The sequence below is a fragment of the Aristolochia californica genome, unplaced genomic scaffold, assembly GCF_029961685.1.
Source record: "Aristolochia californica isolate CCGP_79_NKW_82.1479 unplaced genomic scaffold, dmAriCali1.0.hap1 SCAF_7, whole genome shotgun sequence".
In the NCBI taxonomy this organism is placed as follows: domain Eukaryota; kingdom Viridiplantae; phylum Streptophyta; class Magnoliopsida; order Piperales; family Aristolochiaceae; genus Aristolochia; species Aristolochia californica.
In genome coordinates, this window is record NW_027182268.1 from 7,624,759 (window position 1) to 7,652,511 (window position 27,753).

Genomic DNA, 27,753 nt, shown 5'->3' on the forward strand with positions numbered 1-27,753 from the left:
AACAATCAATTTGAACCAAATGAGCAGAGCTGAGAGGAGTACAGTTTGCACTTCAATTGTTCAACTTTGAGATGATCCTCAGACGAGTACTAACCCGCGAAGGATAAAAGGTAGGACTATCATCTTGCACCAATATTGACACCCAGAGCAAAACTTTTCCAGAAAAGTTAATTAGAAGAACTGATGAACTGTAGAAGCACATTATTTCTTGATATATGCTACTGTTCGTGTTCTCGTTTTGTCTGGTGAAATTAAAATGTCTCATGAGAGAAAGAGAGAGAGGAGGTGATGGCGAGATCAGTCAAAATTGCATATGGAAGTGTCACGATCAAAGATTCGAAAATTAAGTATATTAAAGTCATCGATAATGGCAAGGGCTCCGCATCTTAGGCCTGAAAAGCTTATAACAATTATTTAATGGACGGAAGATAAGGAATTGGTAATGAGCAAACAAAAATGGGAAAAATTCTTAAGTGCAAGTCCTTTTATTATATAACTGAAGTTACCACATGTTTGGGCTAAAGGGTGTCCTGGAACGCAAGCCAACCCTTGTTTCGGTCCACGAAACAGAGCCTAAGAAGGAGGAGGAAGAAGAAGAAGAAGAAGAAGAAGAAAGAAGAGACTTGGAAAGCCAAAATTCTGAGACCATTACATGAGTAAACTCCTAATTATTGCTGCTTGGGCGCTACTGGTGTCTGTTGTGGCCAGCAGCTCGGAGAGCCTCTCACTGAGATCATCGACCTCTCTGTGTAAGCTCCTGATATAGCTGCAGGTCTCCTGCAGGACCTTGGTTGCCGATACCTGCCAACAAATGATCACAGCCTGCTGTTAAGCAAGATCCATACTCCATACCCATGATCGTAAGACGGATTTTATTTTATTTTTGTAAGAAAAGGGGGAATAAGCTGAAAGAGTTTGGACTGTACCTTGTCTGAGCTTCTCTCTCGAATCTCTGGGAGTAGAGCTTGTAGCTTGGTGACGAGATCAGCGATCTGGTCGTCTGATATCCTGGAAACCCCTGATTGCCTCGAACGCGACCTTCTGCTGGACATGTTTGTGGAGTAATAGGGTCTGCCGGGTTGTGGGTTTGTGTCAGAGACTAAGTTGACGACGACCCAAACAAAGAGACAACTTGGGATGGATGGAGCTGTCAGAGAGATGGGTATGGAGGAGATAAAGAGATAGAAGCTTTATCTAAAAGTATATATAGAGCGAGAGTAGCGGGGGGACTGTGACACCTTAAATGGGAAGGAATCAGAGAGAAGAAGAAGAAGAAGAAGAAGAAGAAAGAAGAAAAAAGAGGAAAAGCACAGCACAAGTGAGGATACAACCACAAGACAAGTAGTGTTGGGTCGAAGAAGACCAAGTGCACGGGAGAAAGGAATGGGGTGGGGCTGTTTTTATATAGGGATTTGTAGAGAGAGAAAGAGAATCAGTTGTAGGGATACGCCATACTGTCGACTCGAACTGTGTCTCCCATTTTGAGATGGGAGAGAGAAAGAGAGAGGGAAAGGGGAGAAGGAGAACAGTTCCTTTTGGAGCCAACGATGAGGCGGGACTTCGTGTCAACCTCTAAACAAGCAAGCCATGTTATTTTTTCTGCTAAGCTACAAATCCATTTCTAGTTTTTTCTTTTACAGGCTTCGTTTATTTTAATCCCCACGAAAATCTCTCTTGCTTTCTCTCTCTCTCTCTCTCTTTCTCTCTCTTCTGAAACTTATACCTGCTGGAAGCCAAGAGAGATAACCGGCGCGAGCTGCATGAAGAGAGTGGAAGGAGGTTTTTTCCCGTTGACCCGTCAAACTAGGTCCCATCTCCTAGTTGGCCAGAACAGGACACGTGGCGAGTAGCGGTCTAGGCGTTGCACCGACCCGATTCTTCTGGTTTCCTCCACTCGGATCCGTAGAGGTTCCGTTGAGAGTCGTTTTATGGTAAGTGTATATTCAATAGACTCCAATACTATACACACGAAATCTGGACCATTGGATCACATGAGACCCACAAAAATGGACGGTTTAAAACTCTTCTCTGCAATCTCATCTGGTTTTCTCTGTTTTTTCCTGAAAAATTTCCCTTGTATGATTTTTTGTTTTTTGGTCTCCACCTTTTATGGACTTAGGTCTATACACCTATTTTTTCTGTAAATAAATACATAATTAAATTCTAATTAGAAAATAAGAGCTGGCCTATTTTATTCTATATTAATACTTAACAGGAGCATGGAGCTCCATGGCCACGTTTGCGGCCATTGATGCACACTCTTATCCAGTACCAATCGAGGAACAAAAGCCAACCCAATTGTCCAAAAGCGCAGAATTTATCAGATAACAGCCAAGAGATGCAGCGTGATCTTTCATCCGAGCACAACTGCTCACAGACCAAATTTGAGCTAAAACAGATGAAACACGGGAGAGAGACACAGATCTCAGCTAGGAGATCTCCGTCATGTGGAAAAGCTTCAGTAACGTGGTGGATAACCACATGGGACATGAAAGCCAATTCTTACTAGAAAGTTGCAGAAAAGATTGATAACACATAGATATAGTTCCTTCTCTCTCTCTCTCTCTCTCTCTCTCTCTCTCTCTCTCTGTCTCTCTCACTCCCCAGATCTTTAGATTATTAATTACATTCCCACGATGATGCTAACGTATGAGCTTCACCAACCATATTCATGGCGCTTTTTCTCATTCAAAGCAGACCCAGAAATATTTTGTTGCCTGCCGTGGGTGTTGTTACTGGTTCGGACTTGAGTGTTTCCTGCAAGTGTATATCTGGGTTAAGTTTGGACTTGATGATGGGAGTACAGATCGTCGTGGAAGAAGCCATGAAAATTTTCTGAAATGGGAATGTAAACAAGTACCTGACTTCATGGAGTCCCTTCCATTCAAATTCTTCGGATGCCTACAGGTGCAAGATTAAAGAGAGTAGTTTGCACAGTTTAGTTGCAATAATGAAATCTGAGTCCCCAATGGAGCCAAATGCATCGAAGTGAAAACCATGTGGCTTATACGTTTCAGTAGAGAATCGTTTTCCTTTATGAGAAACTACAGTGAAAGAGAAGAACAAATATTCAGTTTTTTTATTTCTAACTACAGAAACCTGGTTTTTAATACTGGCAGAAATACATTTCACCATGCAGACTTGACTGATCCAGACGGAAATACAAAAAACCCGTAACCTGTAAACAGCTTACTAATTTCATTTAAATCACCTTCCGATCACCTCAGAGTACAATTATTTCCTGTCAAGCATCTTCCAATAGTACAGAAACTGAGTCAGAAGACGACGGTGTGCACTAATCTTAAATAGAAGAGACTGTACGTAAACTTGATCCCAGTGAAAATATAAAAAGAATAGGAGAGAAACTGTATTCATGATTCCAAATGTTTAACACTAGAAACCTCTAAAAGCAGGTATAAAAATGGAGGAGCTGAAATAATTAACGGAGGAGGATTTGAATCCAAGGTTGCCCGGGCCAGCGCGCATCACGGGTCACATGAGTTTGATCCAATCGACAGCTTGGACAGTAGCCAAAGTCATGAATCAACCCTATTTCTTTAATCTCCACAACCTGTGGGCGTCACGCTCCCTTGTTCCAAACAGTTGCCAAAGCATTGAAACCCAAGAAAGATTGATTCATCTTATATTTTATATTTGTTTCTCTCTGCAGCATTTCATCGAATAGTTTATCTGCCTCCCTCCGCGCCAAATAAAATTTATAAATGAAATGTTCCACATGATATTTCTTGACGCTAGTAGACTATATTCATTATTCACAGCTCTCCTGCTTCAAAACCCACTTTTGAGTGTCAAAATCCAGCCAGAAAAGAGGAAGTCGGCTTCGTCCCAGAAAAGCTAGAACTGTTCAGTTTGGGCTAAACATGATAGCTTACTGTATAAGAGCGTAGTATATCATTTCACGACATAAAAATCAGAAAAAGGGTAGAGATTTGATTGCTGTAACAAGTAGATATCATATAATATAAATTTCACAGTCATATGGGCTTCTCCAAGTCGGTGAAGGCCATCCGCCATTGGGAGGAGAGCTTCAACGAGGGCCTTAAAACCGTCAGAATTAAACAAAGTAACACCGACCCTGACATGTTTAATGAGAAAATAAATTGAAGAGTGTAAATATTGTTTATTTTAATGGTGTCCTGGAGGGTAGGGCTCGTGGGGGGGGAGGAGACGAGCTGCTGCTGCTGGTCATGGGGGATTTCAAGGTCGGTTTTTGGGTCGTTGAATGGAGTTAAAAGGAGTGCACGTGCAGCAGATTGAGGCTAGACTCGAACTCCCACACCTGGAACGGACAAAACCCAGAAAAAATATGGGCAAGGAGAAGAAAGCTAATAATTCTCTGGCATGCATTCATTCGAGGTTTTTTCCATCTCCTGTTACTCCGGACATTGAAACTGGGGAGAAGGAGAGGGAAAAAAAAAAGCAGAAGAAAACGAAGAGAAATTAAAGCAACACGCAGAGAGAACAAATACAAACTTTCTCTGTAGGGATCAGATAATTCTACTAGGACGAACGGACGCTCTGGTGATATCAATAAATAAAGAATAAAAGTAGAAGAAAACAAATTATTAAGCCAAAGAAATGGACGTTTTTTTTATTTTTTCTGCATCAAAGATCAAGCATCACATCTAAACTACGTATTCAAATCGGCGAAGTTGCAGGATAAACCCAGAAAATTATCTGTAATGTGACTATGATCCTTCACAGAGTTGCTCAATCATCTTTGACCATGAACTGAAATAGTACTCCAGACATCCCCCTCGCATCATAAGATTGAAAGAGAAAGAGAAAGAGAGATTTCACTGTCATCAGTAACAGAGTTGCTTCCAGCCGTTCCTGACAGTCAAATGTACGCTCAAAACGATTCACATCCACGACCGTCAAATCCAAGATCATGGAGACTCACTGGATTCTTCTTTCGTCCAGACGCGGGCATATAATATACCCCCATCATCAACAAAATCTAAGGAAAGAAACTCCCAAGTTTCGATATGAAAACAGCGCTGCAATCACTGGAACAAGTTCGACAGAAAGCAAGGCCCAGCGGAATCTCATTATCCGGAGAATATCATGGGTGGCGCCGGCATGGAATCGCTGTCAGTTCATGATACACGGTGATTACAGTCACTGAACTTGGACTTAAATTTCGTCAGGAAAGATCATATCAAACTGCTGTGGAGAGAAAAGAAAGCAAAACTCAGACCCATCTGGGATTTCAATCATTCGAAGTTGCAGTTCATAAGAAAGTTCTTCCTCAACAAAAAATGGGTTCCAATCATTTGCAGCAACCACGCGAAATTGAGAACTTTTTTTTTTTTTTTATCTAAAAGAATAATTAAAATACCCAAAAAATTAAAAATCTCTCTTTAATTTTTAATTATAATAAAATTTAAAATTAATATTTAATTTAATTAGGTGTGGATCCCCCTAACCCCTAATGAGCTAAGGAAAACATTGTTTAGCGAGCCTAAGTATATGCTTTGGGGATGCTAAATGCATCCACTCTTCGATGAACATAGACCTCGGTTGTCACACCGGCCCACGAGAACCCTCGGTTCTCTCTTCACTTTCTATCACTTCTAGTAAACACGGTTAGACTTGATTAAACAACTTTGATCTCAGGAGCATTGGGATCCACCAAATGGGGCCCATTGTAACGAGCTCTCATAAGTTTGACGAATAAGGTCAACATGTGGTCCACAGTCCAATTTGGTTTCAGGCCCATTAATAATCAAATCACCGATCCTCATAGTGGGCAATCTAAATAAAAAAGTAGGAGCGAAATTTATGGGCCTGATAAGAAGCTCAATAAGGGCATGGAGTAGAGCTAATAGAAATGTGTAAAGTGGGCCTCATGGTTTTCTATTCATGGACCCTTACACTTCTTCGATGAGTAGTTTTTTCTGGCTCACTGACATTGAATATCAGTCATCTTGGGTCCATGGGCCTTGTACATTGATTCACTCTTTGGGCTGCCTAATTACGTCAGGAAAAAGGTTGGCCTGGGTTTGTGAAACTCGCGAGTGTAGCTTTGGGTTTGTGTTGTCCCTGTGAGTCTGTGACACCCTGCACTCACGACCCAACTTGACTAGGTAAAATCCGAGTTAACTCGTCCATGCCGAAACTAAACCTACCCAACTTTACAGGTTTTTTTTTTTTTTTCAAGAGCTCACAGTTCAGAGGGAAGCCATGAATGATTTGACGAGGAAATGGGTAATGAGAAACAGCGGGGCATGAATGCCCCAAATGATAAATCTCTCTTCCCATGCAGCCACAAATCATGGCCTCCACTCCGTCTCTGCTTTCTCTCACCCATAAAGGCACGAGAACATTGCCCAAAAAAGGCCGTCGCCATGTTTCCACTGCCTTTATATCTTGCTCCGGCGTGGCCTTATCTGTCCTGAGCTTTCTGTCGGCCTCAAACTCCATGAAATCAAAGCAGCTTTAACGGGTCGAGGAATTAAGTAGTCATGAATTCGAGGAAGCTTTTCGTTTTAAAATATACGCATTTAAGCGACTCGCCGATGAAGGGATTTAGGGGAACCTTTTGGAAGATAAGGTGAGATAAGTTCAGCGCCCACTGTAACAGGTGGAAAGGCCTTCCGTTTTTGTTTCGATAAAGAGAGTGTCTGCTTGTTGGCTTTTTGGTTGCTTTTAGCTTTCGAGTGATGGAGCTTCATCTTATATTCTATCGAGCACTCAGGATTCATCTCCCCCTGGCAAATGACTGCAACTTCTGTGTGGTTTTAGCTTCAATGATTATTCTCCAATTTCTTTTAAAGGTTGCAAAGATCATCAAATTGATTTCAGGTTCAACTCCACATGATTAATCAGGTTAAAAAACCTGAGTCCTTGTCAGTTCATATTTCAATACTCACTCCTACATTACGTTTTCCTAAAACGACTGGAGGTTAAGCTTAATTTATACAAAACGGTCCACCCAAATTAAAAAGTTTTTGATACCCACACAGTTCTTGTAATAACCCATAGGAGAGTACTCTAACATCATTCATGTTTAAGTATAACAGTTCTTACGAGTCCTCATAGAATCCGGTTTTCGCACTTAAAAAGTTAGGAGTGAGGAAGGTACATGATCACCGAAGCCAAAATTGCAGATGAAGTGACAGAGGAATTGACAGAGAGGAGCCATCATCGCTATCACCCTTGCGAATACAAGAAGAAAAGTTCACAGAAACATTGGGAATGGATGGAACCCTTGTTACATTAAAAATACTTTTCAGGTAGATCAGACAAACAAACTCCTCCCGAGTCGCAGTATCTACAGCCACCACCATCGAATATTTTCTCCACTGGCTTCGCAATCCGATACACAAGTCTTCAAAAAAAAAAAAAACAGTTTATCCGATCCATGCACCGTGCACCGCTACCCCTCAAATGTGGTGGTGTTGGAGCTGCAACAGCCTCGAGTAAGCCCCGTCCGGCCGACTCACCAGCTCCGAGTGGCTACCCTGCTCCACGATCTGCCCCTCCTGCACCACCCCGATGCAGTCCACGCCTCTGATGGTCGACAGACGGTGGGCGACCAGCACCGTCGTTCGCCCCCGCATGAGCCTCTCCAGGGCCTCTTGCAACACGCACTCCGACTCCGCGTCCAACGCACTCGTGGCCTCGTCCAGTAACAGAATCGCGGGGTCCTTCAACACCGCCCTCGCGATCGCGATCCTCTGCTTCTGGCCCCCAGATAGTTGCACCCCTCTTTCCCCCACCGGCGTCTTGTACCCGTCCGGCAGTGCGCTGACGAAACCGTGAACGTTAGCGGCGCGGGCGGCATCCATCACCTCTGCCTCCGTCACACCTTCCTTCCCGTAGGCGATGTTGTCGAAGATGCTGGCGGCGAACAACGCGGGCTCTTGCTGCACTAATCCGATCTTGAGGCGGAGGGATTTTAGGTTCAGGCGTCGGATGTCTTTCCCATCGATGCATATCTTCCCAGCGGATGGGTCGTAGAACCTCTCGATCAAGGCGATGACGGAGCTCTTGCCGGAGCCGCTCGCTCCGACGAGAGCCTGGCTCTGTCCCGCCCGGATTCGTAGGTTGAGGTCTTTGAATACGGGGACGTCTGGGCGGGAAGGGTACGAGAAGTCGACGTGGCGTAAGTCTATCTCGCCTCTGAGCGACTCGACCGGTTCGGCGTCGGGGTCGTCCGGGTCAATCTTAGTGTGCCGGTCCAGGATAGAGAAGACGGAGCTGACTGCCTCCCCGCCTCGGATGATCTCGGGGGCGAGGCTGACAGTCTCGGCGACAGAATTAGCGGTGATCACGAGAACGACGAACACTTTTATGACCTTAGAGAAGGTGGACGTGCCGTGGGCGACGAGACGGGCGCCGTACCAGAGGATGAGTGCCTCGGACGCGTAGAGGGCGAGCTGAGAGAGGCCGAAGAGGAAGCCCGCGGACTGGCTGCGACGGGAGCTCCGCTTCTGGGGGACCCGAAGCTCGTGCCGGAAGAGTGAGAGGATCTTGTCCTGCGCATTGAAGGCGGCCACGGTGCGGATGTTGCTGACGCCCTCCCCTGCGATCATGCTCGTCTTCGCATGCGCTTTAGCCGTGTCGCCGGCGAACCCCTTGAGCGAGAGTTGCTGCGAAGAGGATGGCAAAACAGTTTTTGGAAAATAATACTCAAAAAGTAATGAAAAGCATATCCTACGCATGTATATCGTATCCAAACACTGGTGCCTGTCAATCCAGTATGAGGAATTCAAGACGCAAAAATAACGGTACGAAGCTAGCAGACACAGGAGTATGAAAGCAAAGAAGATAAAAACGAACAGCGAGAACGTAAACAACTAAAGATCACGGGGGAGCATCTCTCGAAAGACTCGTCCTGCAGCTTAGTTTCTGCAACATTTTACCCGGAGCAGTAAAACCTGCCAAAAGCTTACTCCCTGCACGACCGTCATCGTCTTGATCGTCTAACTTTATATGGCTCTCCAGGCACCGGTTCCTGCTCTCTGGGTATTGACGTAAGTCGAAACAGACAGCGGATAGGTCCGCAAAATCATTAAAAAACCTACAGGTAAAACAAAGTCGTATCTACGAAGCCCGAAGCCATCGCGCACATCGCTGTTATTTACTACTCTCTGTCACGGCAACGGAATATCTCGAGATGTACGCGGTATTAGTCGCAGCAAACTTGAAGCTCGACGATCGAGATGTTTGTGTCGCTTTCTGCTGTGTACAACTTAACTGCAAGCTTACAGTGTCCAGCGCGGACAGGCTCAGCTTCAGACCAGGAGGACACAGGCAAGACGACGAATATAAGGGACCCGCGGGGTTGACGAGCGGAAGACCAAGAATAGCAAATGGGAATTACTTCTTATTAATCAAAATAGTCTTCCCCCTTGTCAAAAATCTCAGTCCAACCTCGAACTCAAGGAATCAAAAAGTCTCCCTCTCCGCCAAAATCAACCACGATCTACGAAGATTTATAATGCATTTTCGATTTGTTAATAATCAAATGCCCTTACGAGCAATTGACGAGATTTGACTGCCTGGTGATTAATGAGAAAGAACAGAGGAGCAATAAATTGGAACGGGTTATAGTTTACCTGTGCAAAGTTGGCGAGCACTAGCAGGGGGAAGGTTGCGAGGATCAGGAGAGACACCCGCCATTCAACAATGAAGGCGACAATGAAAGAAGTGAGAAGGGAGGTCATGTTCTGCAAAATCACGGAAATCCTCTCTGCTAGAGCAGACTTCACATCAGCAGCATCAGTAGCTAACCGAGCGGCAACAAGGCTAGAGTTGTTCTCCTCCTCATCAAACCAACCCACTTCATTCCGCAGAATTGCTGCAAAATATGAGTTTTTAGATAGAGAGAACAGACAAATTAAAACTGTCTTTTTCAGATTAAAAATAAAATAAAAATAAAACTGCACCTGCAAGCATCATCCTCCTCACTCTTGTTGTGAGGTTTTCCCCCATGATACTGAAGAAATAATGCTGCACAAGATAGGCAACAACAGCATAGAGTCCTGCACCAATATAGATGAATACAAATTCCCTGGTTTTTCTTTCCATCTCATTTGGATCGCGATAGTAGAAAACCTCTATCATGTTACTCATGACTAAGGCGAACGTGGGGCCTATAAAACCAGAAAGCACAGAACCCACCGCGCCAAGGATGGCATACGGCCACTCGGGAGCATTTAGTTTAAGAAGCCGGCAGAAGTATCCATGCGGGGCTGGATGCTTACGCTCAGTGTCAGCATTTGAGATCATCTCTATCCTACCATCTGCTCCGGTGCTATACTGGTAGCTCAAGTTCCTTAAACTTCCAGACCTGAGGCTAAGTGATTTGGTAGAGAGTGAATGGCTTAGACGTGATGAACGGGATCTATGGGTAGAAGGAATGCCAAAGTCTTTGTTTCTAGCCATTTCCTGGAATCGAATCAATGACGCATAGGCCCCGGAAGTCCCTTTAGCTATCAGCTCTTCATGCGTCCCGGTCTCCACTACCTGCCCTTGTTGGATTACAGCTATTGTATCAACACTTCTGATGGTGGAGAGACGGTGAGCGACAACAACAGTTGTTCTGCCAACCATGAGACGGTCTAGAGCTTCTTGGACAATACTCTCGGAGCCTGCATCAAGGGCACTGGTGGCTTCATCGAGGAGGAGGATTTTCGGGTTCTTCAGCATTGCTCTAGCGATAGCAATTCGCTGCTTCTGGCCACCAGAGAGTTGAACACCTCTCTCACCTACCTGGATTCAGTAGACAGAGACAACGTTATATGGTAACGTCTAATTCCTAAGAAGATATTTTTTTTATTGTTAAATCAGGATGTTCTAAAGCATGCAATGAAGGTAGAGGCCCAAATTCGCAAGTTCTCTTTACAATTTATCATAGAATACTGTTGAGAATATTCTACTTTTATAATGAGCCAACTACATAGTGCACAATATGGCAGTAATCTAGTAGAAATATGAGAAGAAACACTTGAAATACTCAAAAACAGATCAGAAGAAAAGAAAAAAAAAATCAAACCAAAAGTTGACATAACGTGCAAGTGCTTTTATTTACCATTTACATACAAGTGTAGTTTATATTGTGAATCATATAAACCATACTGTCAGCAAGAAAAAAAAAATTAAACCATAGTAGAAACAGAAGAAATAATCAGTAATTACAAAGTCCATTTTTAGTATAAAGATGGTTCAATCCTTCCAAAACAACTACTTAGCAAACCAGTTGCCACCAAGTCAAAGGATAATAAGAGTTCAAACCATCAATAAGACAAGGTTGAAGCTTTCACTATGTCATATCAATTTTAAAATTATATTCAGGTAAACTCTATTAAGTAAGCAGCCGGCTACCTATTCCTTCTCAGAAAAAAGAAAATAAATTGTATACCTGTGTATTATAACCATTGGGAAGCAGAGTGATGAAGCTATGAGCATTTGCAGCAGTTGCAGCAACTTCAACTTCAGCAATAGTGGCATCAGGTTTTCCATAAAGTATGTTTTCAAGTATGGTAGTTGCAAAAAGAGCCGGCTCTTGATTCACTAGACCAATTTGATCTCTTAGCCATCGCAATTGAAGTGTCTTTATATCCACGTTGTCCAGAAGCACCTGACCTGTACATCAGTCCGAAATCAGGAGACTAATCTTTCATTTCCAATTAATATTTTATTTAGCTTAAGCTAGCAATTTACCCTGATTAGGGTCATAGAACCTTTCAATTAGAGAGACAACAGTGCTCTTTCCAGATCCACTGCCTCCAACAACAGCAACTGTCTTCCCCGAGGGGAAAAAGATGGAAAAATTTCTGAAGATGAATACATCTGGACGAGATGGGTAACTAAAGGTGACGTCTTTGAATTCTATGTTCCCATGGACCTCAGAGAGACACTTCCCATCCAAGGGGTCCTGGATTATAGAGGGTTTCTGATTGATTATCTCCATCAGCTTATATCCAGCTGCTTTCCCTTTGCTAAATGCTCCCAGATTTGAAAATGATTGTCCCAGACTCCTGCAGAACAGAGAAACTGTAAGGTTATCCAAGAAACTTTTAAGAGAAGAATAATGTTCTAAAGAATATATAAATGTTTACGACCATCCCAAACGGATTAACTCCAGAGCAAAATCAGTCCAGATCAACAATTATATGAGAGAAACTCTTGTCATTTTTACTGGCCGGTCAGCTCAATGGACGAGATGCAGACGTTATCAGAAGCAAATAGTACTTAACCAGTCAATCTCATAGGAGATCTAGAAGACAAGCTCCTTTCATTACTAAACTAGATCATTCAGCAAAACAGTTTCTGCAACGGGTCAGAAAACCAAGAGTAAGCACTAATATACTGCTGTAGGTTCTTACATGCCCCCAACGATAGCAGAGAAGATTGCTGTAAATGCCTTCCCACCATCCGTCTGCCCGTTGCGGATGAAAACACCAGCATACCAGAAAACGAGGGCCCATGACATACATGCAATCCCATACGTACATCCGATGCCCAGCCCTTTCGCCATCCCTGCCTTGTACCCGAGCTTCAAAGTATTCTGTATAGCTTCAGAGTAGGAATCTAAGGCCTTGCTCTCGCCAACAAATGAATAAACCGTCCTCACTTGTGCAATTGCCTGATGAGAAGTAATGCAAGAATAAATGTAAACGCAGCAGAGTGAAAAAGCTTCGGCCAGTTTAGTCCTTTCGATATACAATAAAGACGGGATGTATTGCCGCAGAAGAATCATAAGAGTAGTCAAAAGCACGGAAGAAAATTGCCGTCAAACGTGTTTCGAACGAGGACTGATCACCTGTTCAGCGATTATCCCAGCATTTGCGTAAGATTCCCGGCTTTTGGACGTGAGGCCGGTGAGAGTGTAAGCGTAGAGACCTCCGGCGAAAGCGATCCCCGGAATGACGGCGACGCTCAGCAGGGCCAGCTTCCACGCAGAGAGGAAACCCACGACCAAACCCGCCAAGAAAGTGGACAGATAATGAATGAAGTTTCCCACCTACAGAAGGCAAGCGAATCAATAAGCGTACATTAGACGCAAAACTAGCGAACCACTAACATACGCCTCCGTCAGAGGTGACCGTTGAATGTGACAGGAGATCAAATTAGTGGGTTCCACATTATCAGAAATCATACGGAGCTCGCAACGGGCAAGACCATGGGGAAGCTCCCTGGCATTAGATTGCTCCAGAGAAAGAAGAAGAAAGAAAAGACAAGATAGAGACGGCAAAGGAACCTTCTCGCTGATCGCATCTTGAACAAGGAGAGTGTCCGTGGAGACGCTGAAAACGATATCTCCCGTCCTCGCGTCTGTATCGAAGAAGCCCACATCTTGTTTCAGAACGGCGTCCAAATACTTTTTTCTGAGGGTACTGACCTGCCTCTCCCCAGTAAACATCCAGCAAGCTATCTCTGTAACAAGAAAGGGGGAAAAAGAGAAACAAACGATGAGATTATTTGCAGATTTTAATGTGCAGAAATAAACTTTTATGAAGGAGTTTTTTAGTGCAAGGAATAATCAAAGAGAAAATATATGTTGCAGACATGGCTGCAACAGCAGTAGTTCAAGCGAAGTTTGCGACTGGACGAAAGCTCGACTAATGGCATCCCGCATGCGACGACTGGAGAGGCTCACAGGACACGCGTCTTGTGTCGGCCACTAAAAGGAACTTCTCCCGGCAGAAAAACTGCCCGTGCTTTAGTTGAAGGACAGAAAAAGCACAAAAAGAGGACGCGAAGAAGAGGAAAAGCTCACCTGCGTAGGACGAGAAACACACAACCAGCCCAAGGTAGACGAAATACAACGCATACTGCAACGGATAAAACACGTTAAGATCTGAGAGACTAGTAATTGAAAAAACAAAAAAAACAAATACTCGATTTTATTTTTTCCATTCTATATTTCTCATCAAGATTCCAGAAAAAAAGACGACAGGATTCTGCCAATCCGGCCACAAACCTTGCAAACTTCATCCGTCATCTTCTTCAAATCCGACTGGTTTTTCCCAAACCCGTTCACCAAATCTCCAAACAAGAGGAAAAAGACCGGCATGGCGGAGCCGTGAATCACAGCTCCCACACTCCCCGTCACCATCAAGAACCAATCATACTTATCCGCAAACGATAACAACTTATAGAACGGGAGACTCTGCTCTTTCTTCTTCTCCGCCGCCTGCACAGACTTCGCATCCCCACCTTCCGCCATTGTACCCCCTCCAAAACCTCCTTTTCCAACTAACCCCAGAACTCCCCGATTTCAAACGCACGACCAAGATCCCTTATGCCACCTCCATTAAACCGCGCACACGACCTCGTCCATTCAAAAGAGAACTAAACAGAGTCTCCTCACCATAGTCTCAGCGTCTTTCCTTATCTTCCTCCGCCATTAGTGCTGAGATCGAAGCATTTTGGCTCAGAGAACTGACAAGCACCTGCGTGTGGTTGATCAGTCCGAGACGGGTCACCGAGCGCAAAAATTAGAGAAAGGAATGACTTGGGTTCAAAGAGAGAGCGATCAAATAGGGAAATAAAGCGTGGGATTATATAGGGAAAGATTTAACTCAACGTGGGGTAAAGCTTGGTAACTCCGGTTAGATGGAATCTGCTCCCTCGAGTCGTTTGCGTCGTTTTCCGCGCGAAATAAAAAGGCCAAAATAATGACTACACTAAAATAACTATTAATCGCTTTCAAGTTTCAACTTCATTTTTAATCATTCGTGTTAATTACAACTCTCGCCTTGTCATAATAAAAAAAACCCGAAGTAAAATGGAATAAAACCTTAAGGTTCGGTTCATGCTCCGGCCGACCGGTCCGACTTTCCGACTCGGGAATTGCTCAATCTTAGACAAGTACTCCTAACTCGGCCGAGGTCCAGAAAAAAACCAACCCGACTCAAAACCTACGCTGATTTGATTGGACCAAGTCAGGATTCCATGATTTACCCCGAGTGGTCCTTGTTACCCACGCCACCTGAGTACAAGTACTTTTCGACTACAACAACCATGCCCAGTGAAATAATGAGGTTACGAAAAGGTGAATTGTCAAAAGTGACCTGACATGTACTCTGGACGACATCGACAGCGAGAGTGAGACACGAGGGTAATAATATAATTGAACTTACCCTTGTTTTTAGTCCGAAGGCGGTAAATTTTCGACGAGACCCACTGTTCTACTCACCCAGCTTCCTATTTGGGAGATGGTGCGATTGGAGGAGCATCGGAGGGACAGTCGTCAGTGAGTTGCTCAAAGCCTGTCCGTCCTGCTATGTTGCAGTGATTTCTTTAGAGGCTAGATAATTGACTTCCACTATTGTAGACCGTTCTAGTCTTCAAAGGTCCGAAGAGATTCGGTATGATTTTTCTTTTTTTGATCTTTTCACCAGAATTTTGGGTTTGGTGAACTCAAAACAGGTACAATCTTCTGCGACCCTTTTACAGCATGAATTGAAACGCGCTTTTCTAATGTCTCTTCATTTCTTCATGGAAGACGACCATCATCACGGTGGGGCTGGTTGGTGGTTTGTTCTAATTGCGTGGCCAAGTCCGTTTGAGGGGTTAGTAGGTTGTTTCGTTGCTGCGGAAGAAGCCAATGGGATCAGAAACGAGGTTGAGTTGATGCGAGCGTCGCAACGAATGCATTGCACCCGTATGTGAAAATGCCTCCGAGAAGAAAGCTCCACGGCGAGGGTCTATCGAACGAGAAGACACATGACGTGTTTGTGTAGGCCATGTGCATATCTTCTCGGTAAGAAAACAACAAATGGGAAAACACTAGATGATTCATTATAATCGTATTCTAATAGGAAATTTGGACCACTGAAGTGATAAGAGAAGAGGACTTTCTGCGATAATTCTCTCGGACATCTCACCCAGATTGAAAATTTGGGTTTGTGATTTTGATAACGGGGAAGGACTTGGACTGGAACATCCGAAATGAACTGATCATGGGACCCATTTTTGTGTGGATTCATGCAGCAGGCCGCGTGGTTCTGTTTTCTCAAATGGGGTCTCATGATTTTCGTTTGACAGAAGATTTCGACTCTCAAGTGTGATGCATCGATCAGCTACATAACCATTGGACAATCCAAATACAGGAATTCTTATCTTGAGCTCGGTTCTTTAGTGCTGCAGACTGAACAACCAATTTTTACCTTGAGTTTCACATATGCTTTTATATTCATTTGTTTAAATAAACTTGTCAGCTCAATCTCTGTGATAAGTTCTTCCATTTCTTTGTGAACCATGTCCTTCCATAGATAGATTCACACTAATATGTGAACAACACAGGTCTGTCTCTATTCTTTCAGCACACTGAAGTTTCCTATGAAGGTGATGGTGATGGAGGTACATGCTGAGCTGAAAAATCATATCTTTGACCAAAGGTAATGAATGGTAAGGATTTGAATTCTCTATCACTGCTCATGTTTTTCTTCATTTTTAATTGAATAACATTGATCTCTTATAGAAATCCTTCCCAATAATCAACTTAGTAATCCAGCATTTAACAAAATTAATTCACAAGCCCATGAACGAAAGCAAAACATGATTCCATAAAATATTTCCAACTCTATACCCTCAATCAGGTATTGTATATAATATATGTCAACTGAGATTTTTTTCTCCTTGTTTATCTGTCTAAGATATATTGATTAAGCTGTGATGAAGATTGACAGGGACATACTACCATACTGAGAGGCCAAGTGATCTAAGCTTCTTTCTAGTCTCTTTGTATTACTTGTTTCAGCTTAATAATTGATCAATAATAAATGAAACAAATAGAAAGCTACTAAAAGAAATAACTGCAGCTCAGTGGGCATAGAGACCATTGAAGAGAACTCAAGGGTCAGAGAGCCTAGCTGTTTTTTAGTTAAATAGGAGCCCCTCAAAAAGTCTCCACAGTGAGCCTAGCTGTTTTTGGTTAAATAGGAACCCTCAAAAAGTCCCCACAGTCATTGTATTCTTCTTGGTTTAAAGCATAGAGCTGTTCTTTAACTGTCAAAGCAAAACCAGTACAAAGCTTCCTTGGCTTCTTGTTACATGTGAGAAGCTAGAGTCACCCTACTTAAGGGGCCTAGGCTAGGATTTAAGAACATGGCTGTAGATCTGAGGGATACCCCTTTTAATCTTGATTAAATTAATTAACCAGCTAATTAGTCTGACATGATTATGAGTAATTAATGTGTTACTATCAGTGGAAAAAACCCTAATCAGGTTTAAGGGAATGTGAGGCCAGTTCAAACCGGAGAACCATGTGTTCCGATGGTGGTGGGCAGGCAAGCAGCCTTACTGAAGAAAATGGACGGCCAGGAGAGGCTGTGACAAAGTTAGCTAGGTTGTAAAGAGTGGAGGCATGGTCGGGTGATCATGGAACAGATTAGTGTACTTGTTTGTCGTGTGGTCACATTGGAGTTTGGATATGGACAGCAAAAAAGTAGGTGACCAGCTCCTTAACATGCTTAGATTAATCTTAAATTAATGGCATGTTTAGAATTGTAATATGTGGTTTAAGGCTTGACTTAGATGGATTTGGTTTTATGGTTGGGCTCATCGGGGACATGGTTTACATTTTGGTCTGGCTGGGACCACGGACTCCCCACGATCCATACAGTCCAGTTTGTACAATTGGTGAAGCCCATTGGATTGGTGAACTTTTGATCTGGTCTAACATGGATACTCTTGCTTTTTCAATCCATTTGCAGACCAACCGACCAAATCCAAACTATTAAGGCTTTGATGTGGTAGGAAAATAAGTTTTTAATTATTTATATAGAGAAAAATAAGCCAATAAAATATTTTATTAAGAATAAGTTAAAGAGAAAATAATATTTTAAATTATTATTATTATTATTATATAATTAGCTGATTTTACTAAAGCTATAAAATGTATAAATTATATCTTTTGATAAAGAATTTAAAATAACGATTCATGATTTTGGGATAAAATATCAGCCAGCGTGGCATTTATGAGAATCTTGAGATTCCATGTCCCTGAAACTCGCATGTGGATGAAGACGAAAGCCATCACCATCGCTGCTTTTCGTAGCCCTCGGTGTTTTCGTTGTTTATCTGTTTTTCTCAGGTTCGATTTTATAATCATCGCCCGACTAATATTAAAATTTCTTTTAAATGATTCTTCCTTGTACGAGGTGGGCCACTCAGGGAGTCGACACGTCGGCGTGATACGTGGCAAGCTCGTTCGATTTGTGGGACCGGCTGCAGAGGACATGTGGGGTCTGTAATTTCCATTTAATTAGAAATTTCAATAAAAATTTAAATATCTCACTTTGCTGCTTCCTTTCAATTCTTTTTGAGTAATAATAGAGTTATTTTTCCATGATTATGAGTATTTTTACCTTTTTGTCCCTTACCTTTTCAAATTTTATATATTCTCTATATTTAAAAATATTTTTATGCCATTTTATGATTTAAATTAATTTTTTTTTAAGCTATCAGGATGAGTATTATTTTTATCAAATCATTATACCTCCGTTGAATTATATTAAGTTGAAGGATAAAAGACAAAGTTAGTGGGCCCCGCTGAGTGGGGTCAGCTTTCAGATGTCCCCCATGTGCAAAGTAGAAGAAGGGGAACTCGCTGTGGGCCCCTCGATAGATGCCTTTGAACCTTGATATGTCGCGTCCATCAGTCAACCACGTGCTCCCAGCTGTGTTCGTCTCCCTCTAATCGACGGGGAAAATGATACTGCCCTTCGCGAGTCCCGAGGTTCCATGGCGCTCTTACTGAAATCAAAGCAACATTAATTACGACGGGGGATCGATCCCACTGTCGAATCCTTCTGGTGCACAGTAATAACAGTGACGAGTGACGAACAAGATAAGTGCAATCGCACGGCGAACAGGGGTGTATTCGTTACGGCCGGCCCGGAATCAGTTGCAGGGAAAAAAGACGTATTTTTGCTTGCCAAACAAACGGCAAAGCAGCAAAGCAGCAAGGCGCATAATAACTCCAAAGGTTAAACCGAGACACAAGGTAGCACGCCAACAAGTACACGAAGGCGGATCGAAATGGGGTTGTAGCCAGCAGGTACGCAGGTGGATCGAAATGGGTTGTGCACAATCAGGATTCCAGGCGGATAGAAATGGGGTTACGCGCGACTAGGACTCCAGGCGGATAGATATGAGATTGCTCGTGGCCAGGACTTCAGGCGCATCCGTTGGCACATGCACGACAAGGACTCCAAATGGAAATGGGGTTACGTGCGACTATGACTCTAGGCGGATCGAAATGGGGTTACGCGCCAGGACTCCAGGCACATCCGCTAGCGCACGCAAGAAGGACTCCAAGCGCACGCGCGAGCGACATGGTCAACAGATGCCTGCACGTGAAATGGGGTTTCCAAGCTGCCCGCGCGACCAGGACTCCAACTGACACCTGAATGCGAATTTTCGTGATCTGGCGAATTTCTGGGCGTTTTTAGAGATTTCAAAGGGCCAGGGCGGATTCTGAGTTTTCTAAAGCCCAGGGGAGGAGGCTATAAATAGGAGGAGTCTCTCCCATTAAAAAATTTTGGATTCTTAGCATTGTTTGCTCTTTAAGTGTATAGAGAGAGTGAGTGGGTGGCCTTCAAGAGTGTTTGGCCACCTTTTGTAAATTTGTTTTCTCAATACAAAGTTAGCATTATTCTTCCATTTCTTTGGTCTCTCTATCGTTCTATTGGCTGGAAACATCGAGTGTGGAGCTAAGGTGGAAGATCCGTGAAATAAGGAGGCTGACTAGTTCTTGGGAAGAGTTAGGCCGCACGGGGTAGATATTTCGTTAGGGCTAGACAAACTGAGTCCGAATCTGACCGCGTGACAACTGGTATCAGAGCAACATTCCATCTATGGCGTCCACAAGTGGAGATGTAGCAATAAGAGGTATGGAAACACTCTCTAAAACTGATTTACGTTTTAGTGATTTCAAGTTCAGGCTTGTTAGCTTGAAAAATCAGCTTTCAATACTGGAGGAGTTCGTACGTGACATTGCGCATGGCCTACACCCTATCCCTTACTGGTTCCAAATGTTTGGGGACAACGTACATAGAGCCAAGGCAGTGATGCGAGCTGAAATCCAGAGAGTGGACGGAGATGTTACGACCATTGCGGAAGAAGTGGGGGCAAGACTCACCCTATGCGAGAGAGCCTTTGCGAATGGAGAAGGTTCGCAAAGAGGTGCTAAGATCCAGATCCCGGAGCCAAAACCCTTCACTGAAAAACGTGACTCAAAGGTAATAGACAATTTCCTTTGGCAAATAGAGCAGTATCTCAATGTCTCTAAGTTGATCAGTGAAGAAGCCAAAGTCAGTACTGCATCGATGTTCCTTGCGGAAGATGCGGTGCTACTAGTGGAGGCACCAGTTTTGGTGCTGCTGAGAGAGACAACAGAAGGGCGCCAGTTCCGGTGCTGCTGAGAGAGGCAACAGGGAGGTGCCAGTTCCGGTGCTGCTGGGCGAGACAGCAGAAAGGAGCCAGATCTAGTGCTGCTTTCCAGAAACTGCTGGGAAAGGCAGCAGGGAGGCGCCAGTTCCAGGTCTGCTGGGAGAGACAGCAGAGAGGCGCCAAATCCGGTGTTGCTTCTAGAAACTGTTGGGAAAGGCAGCAGGGAGGCGCAAGTTCTGGTACTGCTGGGAGAAACAGCAGTGAGGCGCCAGATCTGGTGCTGCTTTCCAAGAACTGCTGGGAAAGGCAGCAGGGAGATGCCCGATCCGATGTTGCTGGGAGAGGCAGCAGAAAGGCGCCAGATCCGGTGCTGCGTTCTAGTAACTTCTGGAAGAAGCAACAAGCCAACCATGAGTGGGTGGCGTGTGTTGATGGCGTGCAGACGAGGACGTCTGCATTATGGCGGTGGGAGTATGAGACGAGAAGATTCTGGCTCGACAACGGATACTTCCATGATTGCAAGCTCAGCCCGAAGCAAGCTCGGTGGCAAGTTTTCTTGGCCGAGTTTGACATAGAGATGAGGTACAAGGCGGGGAAAGCCTATGCTGCTGCAGATACCTTAAGCAGAAAAACGGATTCTGCTATGCCTTTTGATGGAGAAAAGGGCATGAAGGTATTGACGCATGTACAACGCACAACACCAAATTGCACATCTAGAACACGCTCAGAAACAGAATTCGTGCGTGCAGCAGAGGCAGAGGCGCGTGTGGCGCTATGCGAACAGCACTCAGTAACCTCAACATGTGAATCGGCAAGCGGCAGACCCTTCATGAGTATCACGCGCGATGCGGTAGCGACTGCGCGAGACGGATATACGCGTGACACTTGCTTCACGCGCATCATGCGCGGTGCGGTTGCAGCAGAACCTAATGTGGCACACGATGCACGCATAGGCGCAGGAGACATGCGCTTTGTGCAAGGCGTGCCTGCGCACATGCAGGACCATCTTGTCGCTGAAACAGAAAATGCGACTTGGCGATTACAAGTCTTAGCAGCAATTACACATGTTAGTACTTCGTTGCTAGACCGGATTCGCACTAGACTTCACCAAGATGCCCAGGCCTACAGCATAGTGCAAGCTGCAACCTTGGGTGAGAGGAGAAGACTATGGCTTGACGACGGATTGTTCAAGACCAAAGGTAATCAACTTTATGTGCCTAAGTACGATAACCTACGGCATGACCTCTTGAGGGGATGCCATGATACCTTGTGGGGACGAAAACCAGGCCAAAGACGGACATTGGCCTTGCTCTTTGGCCAGTATTATTGGCTGGACATGGAGAGCGATGTGGAGGAGTTTGTGTACACGTCTTATCTGTCAACAAGATAAGTTGGAACAAAGAAAGCCTAGAGGCTTGTTACAGCCTTTGCCCATTCCAAAACGACTGTGGGAGTCTATTTCAGTGGACTTCATTTCTGGTTTGCGCAAGAAAGAAGGGTTTGGGTCTATCATGGTAGTGGTCTCTCGGTCTTCTCTTGGCCTCGCCCTCTCTTGCACCCCCTTTCTCGTCTGCGTGACTCCCTCTCATCTCTCGGACTCGCTGTCTCTCGCTTCTCTCTCTCTTATCCCTCCCGACCTCTTTTTCTTCTCTTTCTTCTCCCTTTCGGCCTCCCACTCCCTTCTCTCTCTGGCTATTCTCCTTTCCCTCGAAAATACCTTCCGATTTCATTCGATTGCTTAATTTCTACTTCGATTAGGTATCAATTTTGGACACTTGGGCATTGATTGCTTAATTTCTACTTCGATTAGGCAACGATTACTTAATTTCTACTTCCATTAGGAATCGATTGCTTAATTTCTACTTCGATTTTCGCATTCGGCATTGATTTCATCCTTCGGCTTCGGTTTTCCCCAAATTTCAGAAGGTATGCCTTAACCCTAATTTTTTTTCATTAAATGAGTGTTTTATTTTATTTAAATTTATTTTTTGTGCCTAATTAGGTGTTATTTGTGCATTATTGTGGGATTTAGGGTTACAGTTGATAGTCTAAATTCTTGATTCGTGTATGGATTATTTTTAGGGTTTGCTGCTCGGTATTTAAGGGTCCTGTAATTAGGGTTTAGGGCTTATGGTTAAGGATTTAGGGTATTTTAGGGATTAGGGTTTTTAAGGTTTAGGGGGTTTAGGGTTTTTAAGGTTTTGGGGGTTTAGGGTTTTTAAGGTTTTGGGGGTTTTGTGTTTTTAAGCTCTAGGGTTTTTTCGGTTTAGGGTCTGGAATTAGGGTGTAGGGTTCTGGGCTTTTAAGGTATTAAGTTCTGGCATTAGTGTTTAAGGTTTAGAGTTTAATAGGTGATAGGGTTTAGGATTTGATGGTTTAGGGTTTTTAAGGTTTGGGGGGTATGGAAGCATGAGGTATATATGGGCTGTGTTAATAAGTTCAATGAAGACGCAGTCAATAAAAAAAATTGTTGAGCAGGTGAAGAATCGAACAAGATCATGGAAGAAAACAAACCAAACGATAACGAGTTGTATCAACACTAGTGAGTTTGCTTGGGATGCAACCACACAACGAGTTACTACATGTAATTATGTATGGCTTGACTACATAAAGGTCAGTAAATCATGATGTACTATAAAATATTTTTTATGTTTTCCGCGTAAGTATAACTCTAATTTTATTTTTTTGTTTTTGTCATATGTGGAGATTTTGCTCATGCAGGACGTATATTATTTTCTACCATGAAGAGAAACAACTATAGTTTGTAAATTTATAATGGATTTATAGTTTTTATTTGGGTGATTGTAAATTGATAGTGATATTTCATTTAATTTTGTTGTATTTGATTATTGTATGGAGTTTATTTCTAATGTTATGCAGTGTATGGAGTGTTGAGACTATTTTATGGAGTGTATAAACAATTTCATGGAGTGTTTATAAAGTGTTTATGCAGGTATTATGTATATTGATTATGCCCAATTTTAAGTAGAGGTAATGCCGAATTTTATACATGTATTATATACATAAATTATGCTCAACTTTAATAAAAAGTTATGCCCAATCTTATACATGTATTATATATATAGGTTATGCCTAATTTTATGTAGAGATCATGTCCAATTTTTTGTAAAATGTATGCATAATTTTATATATAATTTATTTGATATATATTTTTTGAAAAATTTTAAATGTATGTTGAGGCTCGAGCTCGGCTCGAACTCAGTTAAAATTTTTGAACTCGAGCTCGTTAACAATTTTAGGCTCGAGACGAGGTTCGGCTCAAAGCTCGGCGCGAAATATTTAAATCAAGCAAAGCTCGTACATAGGCAGGCTCGGACTCGGCTCGGCTCGATGCCACCCCTGATTGCGATGGTCTTGAGGATGCGGGTAGCCAAGTAACATGCTCTCGGAGGCAGAGTGCATTAGAATCCACAAGAGCCGCACAATATTGAGATGCCATATCGACTTCCGTGTGGAACGATAAATGATGATTGTATCTTATTACTTTTGAACACGCATCATTTATATGTACTAAACTTGTAACTTGATGATTTTAATATTAAAGGCATAAAGTCGTTATTTGAATAATCTTTCTTTTAGGTTATTAATAAAGTTGTATATGTATTTATTTATTATTTTTGTTCAATTTTATTACTATATTAAACTTCATATTTAAGTCTCTGGTAAATAAAATATAATTAAAGTATGCATTTAATTAATTAATTACTTTTAATTTTGTCAAAATATATTATTAATTAATACCATGTAAAAATCTATCTTATGTTATTAATATAATATTTTTTTATTTACTTTATTGTATTAGTGATTTAATAGTGGCAAGTAAAATATTGTTAACTCAAGCATTTGGTTTAATTAACTCATTTTTATAATTAATAAAATCAATGGTTTTAAATTTCGAAGATGAAGATGAAGATGAACTTGTCCACACTAACACCCATTTTGAAGATGAAGATCATGTAAATGCATAAGATGAAGATGAAGATGAAGATCAATTTTTCGTTTTGTTGACTAACCCCCCTAGAGATAAATATAATGATAGATATAAAGATAAATGATAAAGATAATAACTAGTGTTTGAATTAGATTTAGACTCAAATTGTAGAGTCATAATCACCTACAATCTCTCTATGTAATTCTATAAATAAATTACACCTGATCAATAATAATCACGGCAATATTATTCATCATTCCTATCTTCTATGGATACTTCTTTCCGTTTTTCGTTTAATTTTAGAGAATCCAGAATCCGGAAAAAAAAAATTGAACAGAACAGTTGTTCTGCTCGACGCCGAGTGGGGGAAGAAGATGCACTGCTGAAATATTTCATGTTTCCTATGTTCGGAAACATGAAATAATCAGCGTCAATTCGACGCAGCCATGCCCGGATCAGACCTAGTTCCCTTCCAACCCGAGGGTACAGCTTCTGCACCAGCCAGACCGAGTCAACTCGGACCAACTCGTTCCGGGTCAACCTGACCCGGGCCACTTATTTTCTGCCTCGGTATACCTACCCAAGTTTTATACATATTTCGGCGTGACTCGGTAAATTTTTTCTCTGACTGGATTACTATTTTTGAAGCATTGATAGATTATTTCTTGGTCAACATATTATTTAGAACAGATAGTGTATTGGATTATTTCATGGGTCTTTTACAATAATTATTTTAGTTCGTGTTAAATGAGTCCAAGCCCACTTCAACTGCTGCTATTGTGTCTCCTTTGATGAGACATTATTATTGAAGCAGTGATAGCCTCATACAATTATTTATTTGTTCGCGTAAAAAATATTTATGGTTGGGAGTCCATGACAGAGGAACTTCATCCCCGCAAAAAAATCAAAATTATTTGTGGTTGGGAGTCCATGACGGTAGAACTTCATACCTGTCAAGAATATCAAAAATATTTGTAGTTGGAAGTCCATTACGGAGGAACATCATCCCCGTAAAAAATATAAAAAATATTTGTGGTTGGGAGTCCATGACAGAGGAACTTTATCCCCGTAAAAAATATAAAAAATATTTTAGTTGGAAGTCAATGACAGAGGAACGTATTAGTACATTTATGTTACTTCCCCCCTCCCCATTAATATCATATATTACTCTACCACTTGAGAGTCATTATCCTGTGGAGGTGGACACTTTAGAGCAATGCCGATAGACACACTACCTACAGAAGACGGAGTGTGCCCTATATCCAGCATGAGTTAAGACTAGAGTATGGAGCAGTGTCTTAGCGACTAGGAGTGATTTACTCTCATTGATATTGTGCTAACTAGGGCCTCATGAACTAGAGCACCAGCATGAGGGGGACTGTTGGAAGATGAAGTCATAATGGAAAATGTGCCAATTTATACAAAGATTTTATACATCATTTGCAGCAAGCTAGGAGTTCATGTTGTTCTCTCACCCCCAGCTTGAGGGAGAGTGTTGGAAGATAGGGCCCAAGCCCACACGACCAAGGAAGGTTAATATATCTAAGTGTATTAGAAGATGGGCCAGAGCCCATAAGACCAAGGAAGACCCATGCAATCAAGAGTTATGGAAGATGGGCTCAAGGCTCACATATCAAAGAGAACGCCCATAGGCCCACATGCAATTATGGCAGGATGGTAAATAAAGAGTCATCTCATAGAGATGGCATTGATGTAATTAAGTTAGAGTTCCAGGGTTAAAACCCTAAACCCTAAACCCTAAGTTCAGGGGTATTATTGTAATATAGTAGTTTCATAAATTTATAAATAGAGCTTCAGGGGGAGGGTTAAAAATCAAGTTCATAACCCTTCTTCCTCCAGTTTTCTCCCAATGGGTTTCTCTCCTTTTTTCTCCATGAGCTAAATCTATGGAATCCTGAAAATCAACACCTTCAATGCTTGCTCTTTCACAACATAACTATTCATGCATTGGTCATGCACTAGAAGACTACTTCAATAGAGCACACAAAATAATCGAATTTTTTAGTCATTGATCTTAGAATCTTTTCAATGACCATAATATCCTCCATTTTCTCACGAGAAACTCTCATCTTGTTGGCTATATTAAGGGTTCGAACAAAATTTTCATTCACAGTTTCTCCTATATTCATGTTGAGCACCTCAAATTTTTTTTTGAAGTGTTTGTCGTTGTACACATTACACCTGTGTCGTCCCCTTGTACTCTTGTTTCAAGGAGTCCCAAATATTCTTCGTTGTATCCTTGATCAAAGTAATCTCCAGGACTGATCGATCAGTGGCTTGAAATAGATCATTCTTAGACTTCAAATCTTTTAATTTTGCATCTGCAATCACCTTCTATGAGTTCTGCCTTTGCTTCTGCTGTAAGGATCCCTTCCTCTATCAAGTCCCAATATTCCTTCGAGCGCAGAAAATTTTCCTTGAACATACACCAATGATCACAGTGTTCATCAAGTTTTGGAATTGTTGGTTGAATAAATTTACCTTCAGTTGTCATTATAACTAGGCCTCAATAGTTGACTCAGCTCCAGTTTGGTCTGGGTCGAGTCATTGGTCTGATCTACACCCGTTTACTATGCCTCAAAAATTGACTCGGGTCAGGTCGGGTCTGGGTTGGTCGCTGGTCGGTCTGCACCTGATGGTTTGAATTAATTCCGCTTCCTAACTTTGGGGCGGAATTAATTTCAGGCCATCATCGTCCCCACGACATTGGTTCCTAAAACAGCATGGGACGAGAAGATTTCAGACTTCTCTCCTTTTATGGCTGCGGCTTTGCTGATAGGAATCGTTGAACTAGTTAAATCAGCTATGATAGGAGATGTTGAATATTTTGGAGTTAAAAATTTTATTTATTGAAATATTAAAATGACTTACAAATAGCCTTACAAAAACAGAAATTTTTTCTAATTTAACAATCCAAAAGAATTGGTTTAAAGACTAAAAACAATCCCGAAAGAATAGTTACTCAAGTAACAACTTTAACACTGTCATGACTTCGGAGAAGGTGGAGATGCCATGGGCAACGAGACGGGCGCCGTACTAGAAGGAGACGGCATGGGTTGCATAGCCGGCAAGCATAGAGAGGCCGGAAGAGAAATAGCCGGACAAAGCTAGCAGACACCAGAAGTCGACAACAAGAAGATAAAAAGAAAAACGAAATAGTGAACTTCACGGGGGGTTTAAGAAAAATGAAGGGGAGGAAAAAGTTCCCTTAGGACCTCCAAATTTCGTTACACCCTACCTATTGATGTATCATGTGATGGAAGGAGTTCTTCTCCCGCTTTTATTTTCGAATTTTAAAATTTGAACGAGAACAGGAGAAAACGCAACGGCCAGTCTGCACCTTCGCGTCGTTTGGGACATTTCGAATTTCAAATAAAGCCGATCTCCATATAACGCTTGTCCAT

At 42.5% G+C, this 27,753-nt stretch overlaps 2 protein-coding genes across 2 annotated transcripts; both read right to left on the reverse strand.

The window, feature by feature from the left end:
* Window positions 1–493: 493 nt before the first annotated feature.
* Window positions 494–1,341, reverse strand: LOC137937154 (transcription factor ILI6). Its single transcript, XM_068782235.1, has 2 exons — window positions 927–1,341; window positions 494–801 (listed from the first exon to the last, which is right to left on the reverse strand). The coding sequence occupies exons 1-2, from the start codon at window positions 1,050–1,052 to the stop codon at window positions 649–651; spliced, it is 279 nt and encodes a 92-aa protein (XP_068638336.1). The 5' UTR covers window positions 1,053–1,341; the 3' UTR covers window positions 494–648.
* A 5,848-nt stretch (window positions 1,342–7,189) lies between these two features.
* On the reverse strand, window positions 7,190–14,496 carry LOC137935955 (ABC transporter B family member 19). Its single transcript, XM_068780395.1, has 10 exons — window positions 13,958–14,496; window positions 13,754–13,808; window positions 13,235–13,410; window positions 12,797–12,997; window positions 12,360–12,619; window positions 11,695–12,011; window positions 11,393–11,616; window positions 9,918–10,743; window positions 9,588–9,829; window positions 7,190–8,618 (listed from the first exon to the last, which is right to left on the reverse strand). Exons 1-10 carry the CDS (start codon window positions 14,201–14,203, stop codon window positions 7,410–7,412), a joined length of 3,756 nt encoding a protein of 1,251 aa, XP_068636496.1. The 5' UTR covers window positions 14,204–14,496; the 3' UTR covers window positions 7,190–7,409.
* Between the last annotated feature and the right edge of the window lie 13,257 nt (window positions 14,497–27,753).

What these genes read in the sequence shown, in the direction of transcription:
- LOC137937154 (XM_068782235.1), bottom strand. Translation starts at nt 1,052, where the DNA reads ATGTCCAGCAGAAGGTCGCGTTCGAGGCAATCAGGGGTTTCCAGGATA. An exon ending in GAGAGAGAAGCTCAGACAAG is followed by an intron (nt 802 to 926) that starts GTACAGTCCAAA and finishes ATTTGTTGGCAG; the next exon opens with GTATCGGCAACCAAGGTCCT.
- LOC137935955 (XM_068780395.1), bottom strand. Translation starts at nt 14,203, where the DNA reads ATGGCGGAAGGTGGGGATGCGAAGTCTGTGCAGGCGGCGGAGAAGAAG. An exon ending in TGACGGATGAAGTTTGCAAG is followed by an intron (nt 13,809 to 13,957) that starts GTTTGTGGCCGG and finishes TATCCGTTGCAG; the next exon opens with TATGCGTTGTATTTCGTCTA. An exon ending in CTGGGATAATCGCTGAACAG is followed by an intron (nt 12,620 to 12,796) that starts GTGATCAGTCCT and finishes ACTTCTCATCAG; the next exon opens with GCAATTGCACAAGTGAGGAC.